At 26.8% G+C, this 18,375-nt stretch overlaps 1 protein-coding gene across 2 annotated transcripts; it reads left to right on the forward strand.

The window, feature by feature from the left end:
• Positions 1 to 9,199: 9,199 nt before the first annotated feature.
• LOC111280200 (receptor-like protein 7) lies at positions 9,200 to 14,529 on the forward strand. 2 transcript variants are annotated; one of them, XM_089756043.1, is made up of 3 exons: positions 9,200 to 11,932; positions 12,009 to 12,762; positions 13,210 to 14,529. In XM_089756043.1, exons 1-2 carry the CDS (start codon positions 9,250 to 9,252, stop codon positions 12,728 to 12,730), a joined length of 3,405 nt encoding a protein of 1,134 aa, XP_089612169.1. In that variant the 5' UTR covers positions 9,200 to 9,249; the 3' UTR covers positions 12,731 to 12,762; positions 13,210 to 14,529. The 2 variants fall into 2 exon arrangements, with proteins under 2 accessions (XP_089612169.1, XP_089612170.1); XM_089756044.1 differs by lacking the exon at positions 13,210 to 14,529 and having other exon boundaries at positions 12,199 to 12,369.
• The last annotated feature ends 3,846 nt before the right edge of the window (positions 14,530 to 18,375 follow it).

The following is an 18,375-nucleotide window of genomic DNA, read 5'->3' on the forward strand; positions in this document are numbered from 1 at the left end:
TTTTTTTTTTATTATGTGAGGTTGTTAGGATTTAGACTTAAAATATTGAAACTAAGAGTTTTGTATTTTACTAACAAATTACATGATTATTGATTTATTGAATTTTTAAATCAAAGGATCTCTTTAAAATATATTAGCAATAAAAAACTAAAAAGATGCATATACAATGAAATCTAATAGTACACTAAGAACAAAAGCATGAGAAACAAGTTGCTTAATCAACAAATTGATTGGCCAAAAAAATCAACGAATTGAAAACTTGTTTCTTATTTTTGCTCAAAAGTTTGAAAAAAAAATCTAAAGAACACATTCATTCCTACTTCTCAAACTTGTCTATTTTGGAAATTGTGATTTTGTAATGGTGGAATAAGAAAGAAAAAGATAGATCCTATCGAATGCATGGGTCTAAATCATAGTCCTTGCTTCATACTTAGTCTTGGCATTGCTTCCATTTTTTCTTCAAAAAAAAAAATGATGTTAGCAATTGCTTCAATCTAAATCATTGAAAAGGCTAAAATATAACAATATTAATTAATATACTTACTATTCTTAGTCTGCCAATTTAATTGGAAGACAAAAGACAACCATTATTGAGAAAATTATTATTTTTGTCTTTTTTAAAAGATAGACTTACTTAAACAAACTACTAAAAAAAATTATTTTTCACAGAGTAACGATGGGGCAAGAAGACTTAGACATTTGCATGATGGGAAGACTTAAAAGTATAAAGTAAAGACAAGACTAAAAACCAATAAAAAAAATCTCATACTATCATTTTCTTTGTTAATCCAAAATTAGAATATCAATTTTTTTGTAAAGTATAATTTTGTGATGGGTAATTCTAAACCATCATTTTTTCTCTACATCCACCTTGTTCAAAAATTTTTTAAGTGAAATTACTTATTCACTCATTTTGTGTTAATTTTAAAACTTCTAAATATGCATTTTTGATAAGTTATATAACTTACAAAATTTTCATATCCGGTAAATTAGAAAAAGTTACATTCAAGTTTGAAAAAAAAATAGTTAAAAGAAGATATCTTATAAAAAGTATGAGATTTTAATACTATTTATAAAATTTAAAAATTCTATTAATCATATGTGAAGAAATTAAAATACATGTAAATTATTTTGTATACATGAAATTTTTTCATTTGAAGATTGTATTTTTTTTTTTTAATTTTTTTTAGCAAGATCGTCAAGATTTGAATTTTAAACTACTAAAACTAAGAATTTAGCATTTTACTAATAGACTATATGGTTATTAGCTTATTGAATTTTTAAATTAAAGGATATCTTTAAAATGTATTAACAATAAAAAACAAAAAAAATGCACATACCATAAAATCTAATAGTACATTAGGATCAAAAACATAAGAAAGAAGTTGCTTAATCAACAAATTGATTGGCAAAAAAAAAATCAACAAATTAAAAATCTGTGTTTTATTTTTGTTGAAAGGTTTGAAAAGAAAATCTACATAATATATTCATTCTCACTTCTCAAACTTGTCTATTTTGAAAATTATGATTTTATAATGGTGGAATAAGAAAGAAAATGATAGATATTATGGGAATGTATTGGTCCAAGTGTTAGTCTTTGCTCTATACTTAGTTTTGGCATCAAGCATACAAATGTGTCAATATTTTTGCCCCCATCTTTACTTCACAAAAATAATCTTAGCAGTTGCTTCAGTCTAAGTCATTAAAAAGATTAAAATATAAACAATAATAATTAATATACTTAAAATCCATCCCTTGTGTGTCAATTTAACTAGAAGCCAAAAGACAACTTTCATTGAGAAAATTGTTGTTTTTTTCTTTTTTGTCTTTTTTAAAAGTAGACTTGACTTAAGCAAATTGCTAAGAAAATTATTTTCACAAAGTAATGATGGGGCAAGAAGACTTAGACATTTGCATGATGGGAAGACTTAAAAGTATAAAACAAAGAAAAGATTAAATACCAATAAAAAGATCTCATACTATCATTTTTTTTGTGAGTCCAAAATTAAAATATTAATTTTTTTATAAAGTATTATTTTGTGATGGGTGATTCTAAATATACCATCATTTTTTCTCTATATCAATTTTTTTTTAATTTTTAAGTGAAATTACTTATTTACCCATCTTGTTTTAATTTTAAAGCATCTAGATATAACTTATTGGATTTTCATATCCGGGAAGTTAAAAAAAAGTTACATTTAGGTTTGGAAAAAAAATAATTAAGAGAAAATATATTGCATAAAGTATGAGATTCTAATACCATTTATAAAATTTAAAATCTCTATTAATCATAAATGATGAAATTGAAATATATATATATATATATATATAAATTATCTCGTATACATGAAATTTGTGAAAATAGAAAATTGTCCTTTTATTTGTATGTGAGGTTATTAGGATTTGAACTTTAAACTATTGAAATTAAGAGTTCAACATTTTACTAACAAACTACATGGTTATTTGCTCATTTAATTTTAAATAAAAAAATCTCTTTAAAATATATTAATAATAAAAAACTAAAAAATAAAAAATGCACATACCATGAAATCTAGTAGTACATTAGGAACAAAAGCATGAGAAAGAAGTTGCTTAATTAACAAATTGATTAGAAAAAAAAATCAACAAATTAAAAACCTGTCTTTTATTTTTGCTAAAAAGTTTGAAAAAAAAAAATCTAAAGAACACATTCACTCCCATTTCTCAAACTTGTCTATTTTGGAAATTGAAATTTTATAATGGTGGAATGAGAAAGAAAAAGATAGATCCCATCAGAATGCATGGGTTTAAATCATAGTCTTTGCTTCATACTTAGTCTTGGCATTAATCATGCAAATGTGTCAATCTTTTCACCCCCATTTTTACTTTAAAAAAATAATGATGTTAGCAATTGCTTCGGTCTAAGTTATTGAAAAGACTAAAATATAACAATATTAATTAATATAATTAAAATCCATTCCTGATCTGCCAATTTAATTGGTAGACAAAAGACACCCATCATTGAGAAAATTATTTTTTTTTTGTTTTTTTAAAAGATAGACTTGACTTAAGCAAACTGCTAAGAAGATTATTTTTCACGAAGTAATGATGGGGTAAGAAGACTTAGACATTTGCATGATGGGAAGACTTAAAAATATAAAGTAAAGAAAAGACTAAATACCAATATAAAAAATCTCATACTATCATTTTCTTTGTTAGTCCAAAATTAGAATATCAATTTTGTTTGAAAAGTATAATTTTGTGGTGGGTGATTCTAAATATACCATCATTTTTTCTCTACATCCACCTTTTTTAAAAAATTTTTAAGTGAAATTACCTATTTGCTCATCTTGTTTTAATTTTAAAACTTCTAAATATGGATTTCTGATGAGTTATGTAACTTATAGAATTTTCATATCTAGTAAGTTAGAAAAAGTTACATTTAGGTTTGAGAAAAAATAGTTAAGAGAAAATATCTTATAAAAAGTATGAGATTTTAATACTATTTATAAAATTAAAAACTTTATTAATCATATGTGAAGAAATTAAAATATATACATAAATTATCTTGTATACATTAAATTTTTTTCATTTGAAGATTGTCTTTTTTTTTTTTAATTTTTTTTTATAATGAAATTGTCAGGATTTGAATTTTAAACTATTGAAACTAAGAGTTTAGCATTTTACTAATAAACTATATGGTTATTAGCTTATTGAATTTTTAAATCAGAGGATCTCTTTAAAATATATTAATAATAAAAAACTAAAAAAATGCACATACCATGAAATTTAATAGTACATTAGGAACAAAAGCATGATAAAGAAGTTGCTTAATCAATAAATTGATTGGTAAAAAAAAAAATCAACAAATTAAAAACCTTTGTTTTATTTTTTTTGAAAGGTTTGAAAAAAAATCTACAAAATATATTCATTCTCACTTTTCAAACTTGTCTATTTTGAAAATTGTGATTTTATAATGGTGGAATAAGAAAGAAAATGATAGATACTATGGGAATGTATTGGTCCAAGTGTTAGTCTTTGCTCTACACTTAGTTTTGGCATCAAGCATGCAAATGTATCAATCGTTTTTACCCCATCTTTACTTCACAAAAATAATCTTAGTAGTTGCTTCAGTTTAAGTCATTAAAAAGACTAAAATATAACAATAATAATTAATATACTTAAAATCCATTCCTTGTGTGCCAATTTAACTAGAAGACAAAAGATAACTTTCATTGAGAAAATTATTTTTTTTTTGTCTTTTTTAAAAGGCAGACTTGACTTAAGCAAATTGATAAGAAGATTATTTTCACATAGTAATGATGCGGCAAGAAGACTTAGACATTTGCATGATGGGAAGATTTAAAAGTATAAAACAAAGAAAAGCTTAAATACCAATAAAAAGATCTCATACTATCATTTTCTTTATGAGTCCAAAATTAAAATGTCAATTTTTTTTATAAAGTATAATTTGGTGATGGGTGATTCTAAATATATCATCATTTTTTTTTATTTTTAAGTAAAATTACTTATTTACCTATCTCATTTTAATTTTAAAGCATCTAGATAAAATTTATTGGATTTTCATATATGGTAAGTTAGAAGTTACATTTAGGTTTGCAAAAAAAATAGTTAAGAGAAAATGTCCTGCATAAAGTATGAGATTCTAATACCATTTATAAAATTTAAAATCTTTATTAATCATACATGATGAAACCCAAGTATATATATATATATATATATATATATATATAAATTATCTCGTATACATGAAATTTTTGAAATTAGAAAATTATCCTTTTTTTTTGTATGTGAGGTTATTAGGATTTAAATTTTAAACTATTGAAATTAAGAGCTAAACATTTTACTAACAAACTACATGGTTATTTGTTCATTTAATTTTAAATTAGAGAATCTTTTTAAAATATATTAACAATTAAAAACTAAAAAATAAAAAAAATGCACATACCATGAGATTTAATAGTACATTAGGAACAAAAGCATGAGAAAGAAGTTGCTTAATCAACAAATTGATTGGCAAAAAAAAAAAAAAAATTAAAACTTGTCTTTTATTTTTGTTGAAAAGTTTGAAAAAAAAAAATCTAAAGAAACATTCATTCCCACTTGTCAAACTTGTCTATTTTGAAAATTGTGATTTTATAATGATGGAATAAGAAAGAAAATGATAGATAGTATAGGAATGCATTGGTCTAAATCATAGTCTTTGCTTTATACTTAGCCTTGGCATCAAACACGCAAATGTGTTAGTCTTTTTGCCTCCATCTTTACTTCACAAAAATAATAATTTTAACAATTGCTTCAGTCTAAATCATTAAAAAGACTAAAGTATAACAATAATAATTAATATACTTAAAATCCTTTCATAGTCTCCTAATTTAATTAAAAAACAAAAGACAACCACCATTAAAAAAATTGTTATGTTTTTTTATCTTTTTTAAGAGACAAACTTGATTTAAGTAAATTGCTAAGAAGATTATTCTTTACAGAGTAATGATGGGGCAAGAAGACTTAGACATTTGCATGATGGGAAGGCCTAAAAGTATAAAGTAAAGAAAAGACTAAATACCAATAAAAAAATCTCATACTATCATTTTTTTTTTAGTCCAAAATTAGAATATCAATTTTTTTATGAAGTATAATTTTGTGATGGATGATTCTAAATACACCATCATATTTTTCTTTATGTCCACTCTTTTTTTTTTTTAACTTTTAAGTGAAATTACTTATCTACTCATCTCATTTTAATTTTAAAGCTTCTAGATATGTATTTCTTAAGTTATATAACTTAATGAATTTTCATATCTGATAAATTGAAAAATGTTACATTTAGGTTTGAAAAAAATAGTTAAAAAAAATCTTATAGAAAGTGTGGGATTTAATAATGTTTATAAAATTTAAAACTCTATATAAATTATCTTGTATACAAGAAATTTTTTAAATTAGAAGATTTTTTTTAATATGAGGTTGCTAGGGTTTAAACTTTAAACTATTAAAACTAAGAGTTAAGCATTTATTAACAGATTATATGGTTATTGGCTCATTGAATTTTTAAATAAGAGGATCTCTTTAAAATATATTAACAATAACAACTAAAAAAAAAATGCACATACTCTGAAATCAAATAATACATTAGGAACAAAAGCATGAAAAAGAAGTTGCTTAATCAACAAATTAATTGGCCAAAAAAATCAACAAATTAAAAACTCGTGTTTTACTTTTGCTAAAAAGTTTGAAAAAAAAAATCTACAGAACATATTCATTCTCACTGAACATATTCATTCTCACTTATCAAACTTGTCTATTTTGAAAATTGTAATTTTTTAATAGTGGAATAAGAAACAAAATGATAGATACTATAGGAATGTATTGGTTTAAGTCTTAGACTCTGCTTTATACTTAGTTTTGGCAACAAGCATGCAAATGTGTTAGTTTTTTTATGCCCATCCTTACTTTACAAAAATAATAATCTTAGCAATTGCTCCAATCTAAGTCATTAAAAAGACTAAAATATAACAATAATAATTAATATACTTAAAATCCATTTTTAGTGTACCAATTTAACTGGAAGACAAAAGACAATCTCCATTGAGAAAATTGCTATGTTTTTTTTTATCTTTTTTAAAAGACAAACTTGACTTAAGCAAATTATTAAGAATATTATTTTTCACAGAGTAATAATGGGAAAGAAAACTTAATAGTTGCATGATGGGAAGACTTAAAAGTATAAAGCAAAGAAAAAACTAAACACCAATAAAAAATCTCATACTATCATTTTCTTTGTGATTCCAAAATTAGAATATCAATTTTTTTATAAAGTATAATTTTGTGATGGGTGATTCTAGATACACCATCATTTTTTTTCTCTACATTTACTTTTTTTTTAAAAAATTTTTTAAGTGATATTACTTATTTACCCATCTTGTTTTAATTTTAGAACTTTTGAATATACATTTTTGATAAGTTATATAACTTACTGGATTTTCATTTCTGATAAGTTAAAAAAGATAAATTTGGTTTGGAAAAAAATAGTTAAAAGAAAATATGTTACAAAAGTATGAGATGCTAATATCATTTATAAAATTTAAAAACTCTATTAATTGTATGTGAAGAAATTGAAATATAAAAAATTATCTCGTATGCATGAAATTTGTGAAACTAGAAGATTGTTTTTTTTTTAATGTGAGATTGTCAAAATTTGAACTTTAAACTATTGAAACTAAAAGTTTAGTATTTTACTAATAGACTACATAGTTATTGGATCATTGAAATTTTAAACTAGAGGATCTCTTTAAAATATATTAATCATAAAAAATTGAAGCAATAAAAAATGCACATACCATGAAATCTAATAGTACATTAGGAACAAAATAATGAGAAAAGATTGTTTAATCAACAAATTGATTGGCCAAAAAAAATCAACAAATTCAAAATCTGTGTTTTATTTTTTCTGAAAAGTTTGAAAAAAAAAAAAATCTAAAGAACACATTCATTCTCTCACTTCTTAAACTTGTTTATTTTGGAAATTGTGATTTTATAATGGTGGAATAAGAAAGAAAATGATAGATACTATGGTAATGTATTGGTTGAAGTCTTAATCTTTGCTTTATACTTAGTCTTGGCATTAAGCATGCAAATGTGTTAGTCTTTTTGCCTCATCTTTACTTCACAAAAATAATAATATTGGCAATTGCTTTAGTCTAAGTTATTAAAAAGACCAAAATATAAAAATAATAATTAATATACTTAAAATCCAGTCTCAGTATGTCAATTTAATTAAAAGACAAAAGACAATTTCAATTGAGAAAATTGTTGTTTGTTTTGTCTTTTTTAAATGACAAACTTGAATTAAACAAATTGCTAAGAAGATTATTTTTCATAGAGTAATGTTGGGGTAAGAAGACTTAAACATTTGCATGATGAGAAGACTTAAAAGTATAAAGCAAGTAGAAAATTTAAAACCAATAAAAAAATCTTATACTATCATTTTTTTTGAGTCCAAAATAAAAAATCAATTTTTTTTTATAAAGTATAATTTTATGATGGATGAATCTAGATACACTATCCTTTTTTTCTCTTCATCCGGATACGAAAAATCGGTAATTTATATAACTTATTAGAAATACACATCTAGAAGCTTTAACATTAAAAAACGGATCTCTATAAAGTATAATTTCCATTGATTCAAGGACTTTAAAAAAAAAAAGACAATTTTCAAATCCTAAACTTTTTCTTTGATACTTTTATTTTCAAATAATTGGATATGTAGATCCTATTATTTCCAAATAATTGAAAATTTAGGTATCTATTGAATACCACGATCAACATTTTGACTCTTTCATTGTACTTTCTCAAATCTTATAGATAAGATTCCACCAAGTGAATAATTGCTAATTATTTAAGATGATTAATTATTACATTCTTGAGATTCAACTGAAAATATAATTTAGATTTCATTTGGTTTGTATATTTTTTTCTTTTACTATTTTTTTTTTTGTTTTCAATTCATTTATTAAAAAATAAAAACCAAAAGCATCAATTAACTGGAGGATTAAAAAGAGAGAAAATTATCTAATCTCGCTGGTTAATTTCTTTTTTTTTTCGATTATAAAATTTATTCAGTTTAAAACAATATAAAGTATGAGTGTATTTGATATTATAGACAAATTTTTCTAATGTTCTTTTTATTTTTTTCAAAATTTTGTTGGCGTTTCTGATTTCTATTTATTATGAGTGTATTTTTTATTAAAAACATAAATTTACTATATAAAATTTATATTTGAGGTTTTAAATATACAAATGTAATAAAAAATCAAAATGATTTTGAAATATACTTGTACTAGGGCTTTATACTCCTGATGTAAACAATAAAAAAAAAAAAAGAAGACATTTGAAAAGATAAGTATAATTACGTAAAGATGTAGTAATAAAGATTAGTTTACAAAAGCAAAACTAGGAGCCTTATCACCATTGAAACCCATTATTCATTCTTTAAAATTCAAAAAGGACAAACGATGAATATATCTGTCTTCCATCTATTTTGATTCAACTCTTAAAGAAAAAAAAGCTCAAACTCATGATTTGCACAAACACGTGGTTGAAAAAATGCATTTGAACCTATCTCTTAAGATCAAGGACTGAAGATAGTTGCAATAACAGTACGTAATGTGAAGTACTTGTCTATAAATATTGTGTATGCAAATCTCAAACACCTCAATCCTTCTTTCATTTTTTTTAGAGAGCTAAAAAAACATGAAGAATCTTCATATCCTAATTCCACTCTTTTTGCCTACCTTATTTCTCTTCTCATGCTTCTCATCTCTTGTGCTATCTTTTTCCCTTTGTCATGCTTATCTCCAAAACCAATGCCTTGATGACCAGAGAGCTGTTCTGTTGCAACTGCACCATGATCTTTACTATGCCCCCAATTTTACTTTCTCTTCCAAAGTTAAGCTTTGGGATCTCAACACTGATTGTTGCCCTTGGAAAGGAATTACATGCGATGCTCTTGGTCATGTGATTAGGATTGATCTCAGTTACAAAAATCTTTCAGGAAGCCTTCACTTCATTTTCAATCTCCATCATCTTCAACGCCTTAATCTTGCTGCAAACAATTTTAATACCACTCTGTTTCAATATGAGTTTGATAGACTCCCAAATTTAACTCATCTTAATCTTTTAAACTCATGTTTCCATGGCCAAATTCCAGTGGGGATTTCATATTTAACAAGGTTAGTCTCTCTTGATCTATCTCATCAAGATTCTTGCTATCTACACAATTACCAAATTCTTGATCCAAATTTCTGGTACGATGTTCCTTTCAACCTTTATCAGCCTCTGAAACTAGAAAACCCAAACTTCAAGACATTAATCCAAAATTTGAGACCTCTTACAGAGCTCTACTTGGATAGTGTGAACATTTCAACTCAAAGTACTAAATGGTGTGAAGCCACATCCATCGTACTTCCCAACCTGCATGTGTTAAGTCTGTTGAATTGTGGTTTGACAGGGCCATTTTGTTCTTCACTCTCAAAACTTCCTTTTCTTTCCAAACTTTTCCTTGGTGGGAATCCGATCTCTTATTTGCCTTCCAATTTCTTGGAAATTTCTTCTCATTTGGTTTCTCTCAGTTTAGTGAATTGCAATTTGAGTGGGCATTTTCCAACAGAAAATTTTCTGTTGCCAAAAATAGAAAGCATTGACATTTCAGATAATTATGCTCTTGGAGGTCAGTTGCCAGAATTTCCATTAAACAATGCTTTACGGATCTTAACGATTTCTTATACAAATTTCAGTGGAAAACTGCCAGAAACAATTGGTAATCTCAAGTTCTTGACAAATTTAGATCTCAATGGTTGCGAGTTCTTTGGACAAATTCCATCATCAATTGCAAATCTTACTAACCTTGTGAAACTGGATCTATCCTATAACAATTTCCATGGTTTTATCCCTGCATTTCATAGATCCGGAGGTCCAAATCTTGCATATCTTTTTTTATCGGGGAACAACCTCTCTGGATCAATACATTCTTCTTTATTTACTCTCCCATCATTGCAGGCCTTGGATCTTAGTGGAAATCAATTGTTTGGTGAAATTGATGAGTTTCTCAATGCATCTTCCTCCTTGATTGAAACACTGTCTTTAGGCTACAATAGCTTTAGTTTCATGAAGCTTGACATGTTCTCCCAACTCAAGAACTTAAGGCTTCTTGACCTTCCCAATACGAGCTTATCAATTGAAAGCAACATCACAAGCCTTGCTTTTCCCCAATTAGAGGAGCTAGACCTAAATTCATGTAACCTTACTGAATTTCCAGAATTCATCAAAACTCAAGACAAGTTGGTTTTTCTAGATCTTTCTAACAACCGAATCCATGGTTTTGTGCCTAATTGGTTATGGAAGACCACCCTTGTATGGTTAGACCTTTCTTTCAATGCAATTGATTTTTCAACAGAGTTTCCTTTTGGTGATGCAAACTCCTCTTTTCCAATGTTGAGTTACTTGCGTTTACGATTCTGTAACCTAAGTATGTTTCCAGAGCTTTTAAAGAGTCAAAATAGTTTAGAAGTTCTTGACCTTTCAAATAACAAAATAAGTGGTGCAGTACCAAACTGGGTGTGGAAGAAAAGTTTGAGATATCTAGATCTTTCTAACAATTCTCTCTCATCTTTGGACCAATTTTCACTAAACCAATCTCTAAACTCTTCACAAGACTCCTTACCAAGACCTGTTTGCAATTTGAGTCATCTTCAGAGATTTAATGCATCCTATAACAAATTAAGCGGGCCAATCCCAAGTTGTTTGGGCAATATCAGTTCTCTCAGCGATTTGGATCTACAAAAAAATAATTTCAGTGGCAGCATGCCAGATTTTGCAAAAGCAACCCAATTAAATTTGCTTCAACTCAATCATAATAAATTGGAAGGGAAGTTGCCAAGGTCATTGGCCAATTGCACAATACTCCAAGTTTTAAACATTGGAAACAATAATCTGTATGACACATTCCCTTCATGGTTGGGAAAATTGCCTTGGTTGGTTGTTCTTATATTGCGAGCAAATAGGTTTTATGGTCCAATTAAACATGTGAAAAATAATTTTCAAGACTTGGATGTACTAGACATTGCTTTCAATAATTTTTCTGGTCAGTTACCAATTGATTTCTTTCAAGCCACTCAATTAAGGTCACTCAAAATTGGTGGGAATAAATTGGAAGGAAATTTGCCGAGGTCATTAGCCTATTGCAAAAGCCTTGAAGTTTTGGATTTTGGAACAAATATGATACAAGACACATTTCCTTTTTGGTTGGTGAAATTGCCTTCTTTGAAGGTTCTTGTACTAAGAGCAAATAGATTTTATGGTCCGATTAAAATTTCTAAGGATGAAACTGTTTTTCCAGAGTTACACATATTGGACCTTGCTTCTAATAACTTTTCAGGTGAGTTACTTATTTGATTTTTTCAATCTTTGAAGGCAATGAAGATGATGATTGATTGCTTCTAATAACTTTTCAGGTGAGTTACCTATTGGATTTTTTCAATCTTTGAAGGCAATGAAGATGATGATTGATGGCAATAAAGCTAAGCCAGATTATATTGGAGATTATTACTACCAGGACTCTGTGACAATTGTGAATAAAGGGTTTGTAATTTTTTATGAGAAAATCTTAACAATCTTTGCTTGTCTTGACCTTTCCAATAATAGTTTCCATGGGAGAATACGGGAAGAAATACAAAACCTCAAGTCACTCAAAATGCTAAACCTGTCCTACAACAGCTTCATTGGCCCAATTCCCTTAGTACTTGGAAATTTAACTGAGCTTGAATCGTTGGACCTCTCCCAGAACAAACTCTCCGGAAAGATTCCTCCACAGCTTACAAGCCTAACTTTTCTTGAAGTACTGAATCTCTCTTACAACCAACTTGAAGGAAGCATACCACAAAGCTACCAATTCGATACATTTTCAAACGATTCTTACAAAGGGAACCCAAGATTGTGTGGGCCACCTTTGACAATGAAATGCAATGAAGTTGGTCTTGGAATGCCAACCCCTAAGAAAGATGAAGATTCATGGGGAGCTGGTATATCTGTTTGGAAAATCGTATTGTTTGGGTATGGATGTGGTTTGGTGATTGGGTTATGTATTGGATATACAGTGCTAAATGAAATGGGAAACAAATGGATGGATAGGTTTCCATGGAATCGGAATCGAAAATGGAGAAGATCTTCTACGTGACTCTATCAAAAGTCAAGTTTCAAAGTCATTAGGTAAGCATTCTAATACTTAATAACTCAAAAGTTTTCTTGTTGATTCTTTGAGCTGTAGTTAATTGCCTAAACTAATAAAATTATTTAAATACTCTCTTGCATTATAAGTGTGATATCTATATCTACACTAAAGTAAATGCATTCGAAATTTAATTCAAGAAGGTTTCAACTTTGGGCATCTCATTCCCTTTTTAAACTTGGCATTGCTTTTAAAACTAAAACCAAAAATTGCCCGCAAACTAGGATATGTCTTTTGAATTTCCTAACCTCATTTTACAAATGACAATCATGAGTTTCCAAGTTAGTAACTTGTACAAAACATGTGGGTGACTGGTATTTTGAGTTATATTGGTCTGTAAGCCATCTTAAGAGCAAAGCAAAGCTTTGGCATCTATTGTCCTTAATTAGATTGGCTTCGGATGCTCATATGTGTGTGTTATTTGGCAGGAGCACAAGCAAAGGATGTTTGGCAGGCCATCCAGAGATATAGAAGCTGTTGTTTCGGCTATCAGAAATTCCTTTTGGTTTAGATTCAATGACAGGATTGCAGTCTCCTGTTCCACTCTTTCTCTTACACAACAGAAATTGTGTCTGAATGTTTTTGTCCTGGTGTTACGGTACTTGTGTCTCAGTTCTTTCTGTTTTGATCGCCTAAGATAAATGGCAGTATGTCTGGTTGTATTGTGCTTGTCTTCTGTTCTGTCTATAAGATGGTGTTTTACTGCTGAGTTATAGGGTTCTGCTGTTCACCCTATTGTGTAATTCTGTTTTTATTAATAAATTTCTGGCTTAGCAAAAAAAAAAAAAAATTGTGTCTGAATTGGGGACTAGTTCCTTAATGTTGTTTAGTTTGATTACTTTGCAAAAGTCATATTTGTTTTGTTTAGTTTGCTTTATTTGCTTATTCTAGGACATTTGTAACGTTTTTGTAGCTTATTGTTTACTTGTAGCTGGTCTACTCCTTTCGTTAGATTAATAAAAATTATATATTCAAAAAAAATTCTTAATGAAAATCTTATTATCTTTTAAGCTCTTCATTATTGTTATACTAAGTGGTCATGTTAGTAGCCACATAGTAGGTCTTACGCATGGAAGCCCAATTAGCCATGTCATCAACCAGGAGGTATAAAAGGTAGAACCAGACCAGTCAGGTGATTCACTGCTCAACTCTTGTTACTCTCTATAACTACTTCCTGCTCTCTTTCATTTCCTTGCTTCCGGTGTATCTTACTATCTTAACTTGAGTATCAAAGCATGCTTCAAAATAACATCTTTGGCACACCTGACTTTCTACTCTGTGACAGGTCACTCATACTCTCTTCTCAACCTCCAGTAAGACTTTCGACTACCAGACCAGGAATTACATCAACAATTATCAATGATTCAACTCAACTATTTGCAGTGCAAGAATCTGATGCAAGCCATGACATGTACAACAATTACTATACCTACCACTTTAACTGCCAAAACTAAAAGTTACATCTTTAAAGAAAAATAAAACACTCCCGGTTCCAATTCCAGAGGAAAAAAAAAAACTGAAAAGAAAAGAACAAAGCTTCCAGTTCCAGGTATCAAGCTCGACAATTCCAAACTAACTTCGATGGTATTTTATTGTCCCTAACAACTCTAGAGCGAGAAAGTTTGAAATCTTTCTTTTATTATTTTCATCAACTTTAATCCGATATCATCTTTTGTTTCTCTGTTTCTGCACTCCCATATAGACAAAAACAAATGGTTTGTTGTAAGCTCTATTGCTATATGATTGATATCCATGTCAAATAGACCTTGACTAAACAAAAACACGAGTGCAATACAAAGAAACTTTTAACAACTTGAAAGGGTTGTGAATGCTATTCTTAAACTGTTATGTGAACTTGTTTAATTAATTTAATTTTATCTTTAGAAAATATAGTGGTAAAATCTTTGTTTTGAAAATGTGCATCCAGTAATTTTCTCATGATTTTCTTTTCCTTATTCTCATCCCTATTCCGGTCAAATTGACTTTATGCATATAAAAAACTTGATGGTTTCTAATAAATGAAGTAACTTCATTGTTTGAATTTTCAGGCCAATGATTTGAGAAGATACTAGGAAAAGAAAGCATGGATTGCCAGAATAAAGTTCAGAAAAGGATATGATTTCTGAGTTAAAGCTTATTCAGCTTATCTGTTTCTTACAAAAAATGACCTTTGTATTTGAAAGTGAAAACCATCCAAGGTGGGACAGAAAATTTGTATCAGGTAATAGAGGAGATCTCTAGTTTCAAGTGAATCCTTTCGGTAACTTATTCTCTATCTAATAGAAATGAAGCGTCATAACTAAATAGCCAATATTCACATTGATGTGCCAAATGTTCTGATATAGCCACTGATCCATAATTAATAGATGAAGTTATAGAAGACATGCTACGTTTCAATCACTGGTCATTTTGTAGGTAGTTTTTTCTCTAGTAGAAATAAAGGGTCATAACTAAACAAGACGCGTTATCGTCGTTTTGCAAATTTTTCCTTGATGGTGTGGGGGATCGTGTGATTTTCATGATTAGATAATTCTAATGCGAGATTTAACATTTTTTTTAAGTATCCATTTATAATACATATAAAACATTGAATGAGTTTCCACACATTCAAGTTGTCTTCAGATATAAGAATTGGAATTTAGTAATAATTAGAGAGAGAGAGAGAGAAGAGAACTTGACTTGTCAAGCCTAGAATTGTGGAATTGACTATTGATGCTCATGCATGTTGTTTTTCTCTTATCCTTCTTTTGTTTTGCAACCTGAATGCAATTAGATGTGTCCTTGAGTTACCGTCAATCCAGAAAAAATCATTCGTTTTTAAAATTTTACTAATATGCATCTTAATTTGTTAATTCATATTAATTATATAATATTTTGATTTTATGATAGCTTTATTAGTTATAATATGAAGCATACGAATATTTGATTTATTGATTAATGTTTTATTTTTTACTTAAAAAATAGAGATAATCTTTTTTAATTAAAAAAAAAAAACGATAGCCATAAAAAGTTTTTATTTCCTATGATATATATTTGACTAACACCTTACTCCAAATGAGCACTTTAGAGAATAATCGCCATTGGGTGGATTTTGGATAAATAATTTTTTTCCATCAAATCATGTCAAATTCCATAGCATTCCACAATTGCACCAACAAATTAAAAATTATGTTCCATCCTCGTGGTTTCCTCCAAAATTCCTAATCGAATCATTAAGACATGAACCAATCAATATCTTTTCTTTTTTCCTTTGTTTTTTGTGCACCAAAGACTAAACAATATTTATCATGATTAATCGCAATTATAAGAAAAGGATTTTTTGTATTCTAATGTAAAAAGTTTGTGTAAGAGTTTATATTTCACTTAAAAAAAGAATAAATAAGAAAATCATATCAACAATAATATAATTAATGTGAACAAAAGTAAATATATTTAATTAATATTAATTATTATTAGAAATATTGTAAACATGATTGATTTTAAATCTTATATACAATCTATACAATATATATTACAAATACAATATACTTATAAATAACCATTCAAATGAACATGGACAAAGTATGATATAAATTGTAATTTTTATTATTAATAATTGAATCAAATGTTGCGATTGAAAAACTTGGTAAAATAAACAATGATAATGTACATGAATTTTAACATGCACACATTAATTATTAATAAAATATAAATATCTTTTAAAAATATATCAGTTAGGCCAACAAATATGTTTGTGATATAAATTACATAGCATATGAATAACCATTTTCAACATATTTAATTTCCAATTTTAATTTTATTTCATTATTAGAACTATCATAATTGATAGAATTATTATTAACAAAATATAATTATATTGATATATTTGCATGTATTAAAAATATTCAATTAAGATTAATTATTAAAATCATCAAATAATTAATTATCTCACATTATAATTCTTGTGTTAATCGTTTTGAATGGGTTGAGGAGTGCAAAATGAATGAAGAATTGGGTTTCTGCCCTTAATTAATTAGTCCTTAAAATTTGGCCCAACAAATCCCTTTGAAAAAACTTATACGTGTATTTAATTAAGCTTGAAGTCCATTGATTATTTAACATCATTGAACAACGGCAAAGTTGGAACTTTTTTTGTTTTAATACATATGAGTTTAGATTACACACGATAAGAAGTAATCATTTTTGTCACATATTTTATGATAAAAAATTTCATAATTTTAATTCCATGCAATATTGATGATTTATTTTAATTTTATACAAAATTCAAAGATTTATTCAAAGATTATTTTTATATATTTCAATGCAAATAATAAAAAATAAAATAATTTATTATATCAAATTTTACATACATTAATGACCAAATTGTAATGTCATGTCGGGAATAAGATGTTAATAATGGAAACTATATTGTTAATGAATTTCACAAATGTTGTTGATTAAATTATGATTTTTAAAGTTAACTAATTAATATAAAAATTCTTGAAAAGTCAAGTGACCAAATTTATTATTTATCCTTTATTTTAATATTTGAATTTTTTAAAAATTTGTAATTGTTACATTGATAATACTATATGATATATTAGATGATGTAATAATGTCACGTAACGATGAATGTCATCCGATGTAAAAAATCACATCGGCCAATCATTAGCCTTTAATAGTTTAGTTACAAAAATGTTTTTTGTTTAATTACTTATTACAAACAAAATACAAATATCTTTTTGTTTAATTAGTTATTAGAAAAAATAAAATACAAACAATATTGTAACAAATTAAAAAGTACTTTTATTATGATATTTTAAGCATAATGTTATCTAATTTTATGAATTTATTAATAGTATATTTTTAAATCTATAATCATTGCTTTTCATTGATTTTCTCAATTTTTAATTGAATTTATTTTAGATAACAACTATTTTTATGTTATACAATTATATTGTGTTGTTATTGCAATCATCTTTCTAGGATTAAAAGATGTAGCTAAAGATGTGATTGAAATACAAAAATATTGATTCACACTGGAGTCACACTCTTTTTGGATTTCTTCAACTCAAATCAGTAAAATAATTTTACATCCCAAAATATATATAATTAAAATTCTTTGTTATTTCTTTTTAGTTTTGATAATTTCATAATTGTTCCAATTTTTATATTTTAGTCCATATAATTGTACAGAAATTTACTACCAAATGCAAATTGGTGTTTAAACATTCATTTTTTTACCGAATTAATTACATTAATTTTTTTTAATATCTATTTATCTTACTTTTTTGACTATTTATTTTTTAAAAGTATGAAATGTATAGTTGAAATCAATTTATCCTAAAATCATGGCAATTTACTAGAAATATGACTCTTACCTTTTTTATTTATTAACTCATTTCCAAACCAAATTTATAATTTTGATTTAATTCAAAATATTTTTTTCCTTTCCAATCATATCTCATTAAATGTTATGTTTCAATTTCTTTATCATTTTGTTCATCATTTAGATTATAAAATGTTGAATGGACTCAAAGTATATTTTTCTTAACTTTTATAATTTTTACCTAATCAATTAAAAGTTTTTACTACCATTTTGCTTTTTGTATTCT

This window comes from Durio zibethinus, chromosome 27 (assembly GCF_047325235.1).
Source record: "Durio zibethinus cultivar Kanyao isolate XHJ-2024 chromosome 27, ASM4732523v1, whole genome shotgun sequence".
NCBI classification, from domain to species: domain Eukaryota; kingdom Viridiplantae; phylum Streptophyta; class Magnoliopsida; order Malvales; family Malvaceae; genus Durio; species Durio zibethinus.

What these genes read in the sequence shown, in the direction of transcription:
- LOC111280200 (XM_089756043.1), top strand. Translation starts at nt 9,250, where the DNA reads ATGAAGAATCTTCATATCCTAATTCCACTCTTTTTGCCTACCTTATTT. An exon ending in TGCTTCTAATAACTTTTCAG is followed by an intron (nt 11,933 to 12,008) that starts GTGAGTTACTTA and finishes ATAACTTTTCAG; the next exon opens with GTGAGTTACCTATTGGATTT.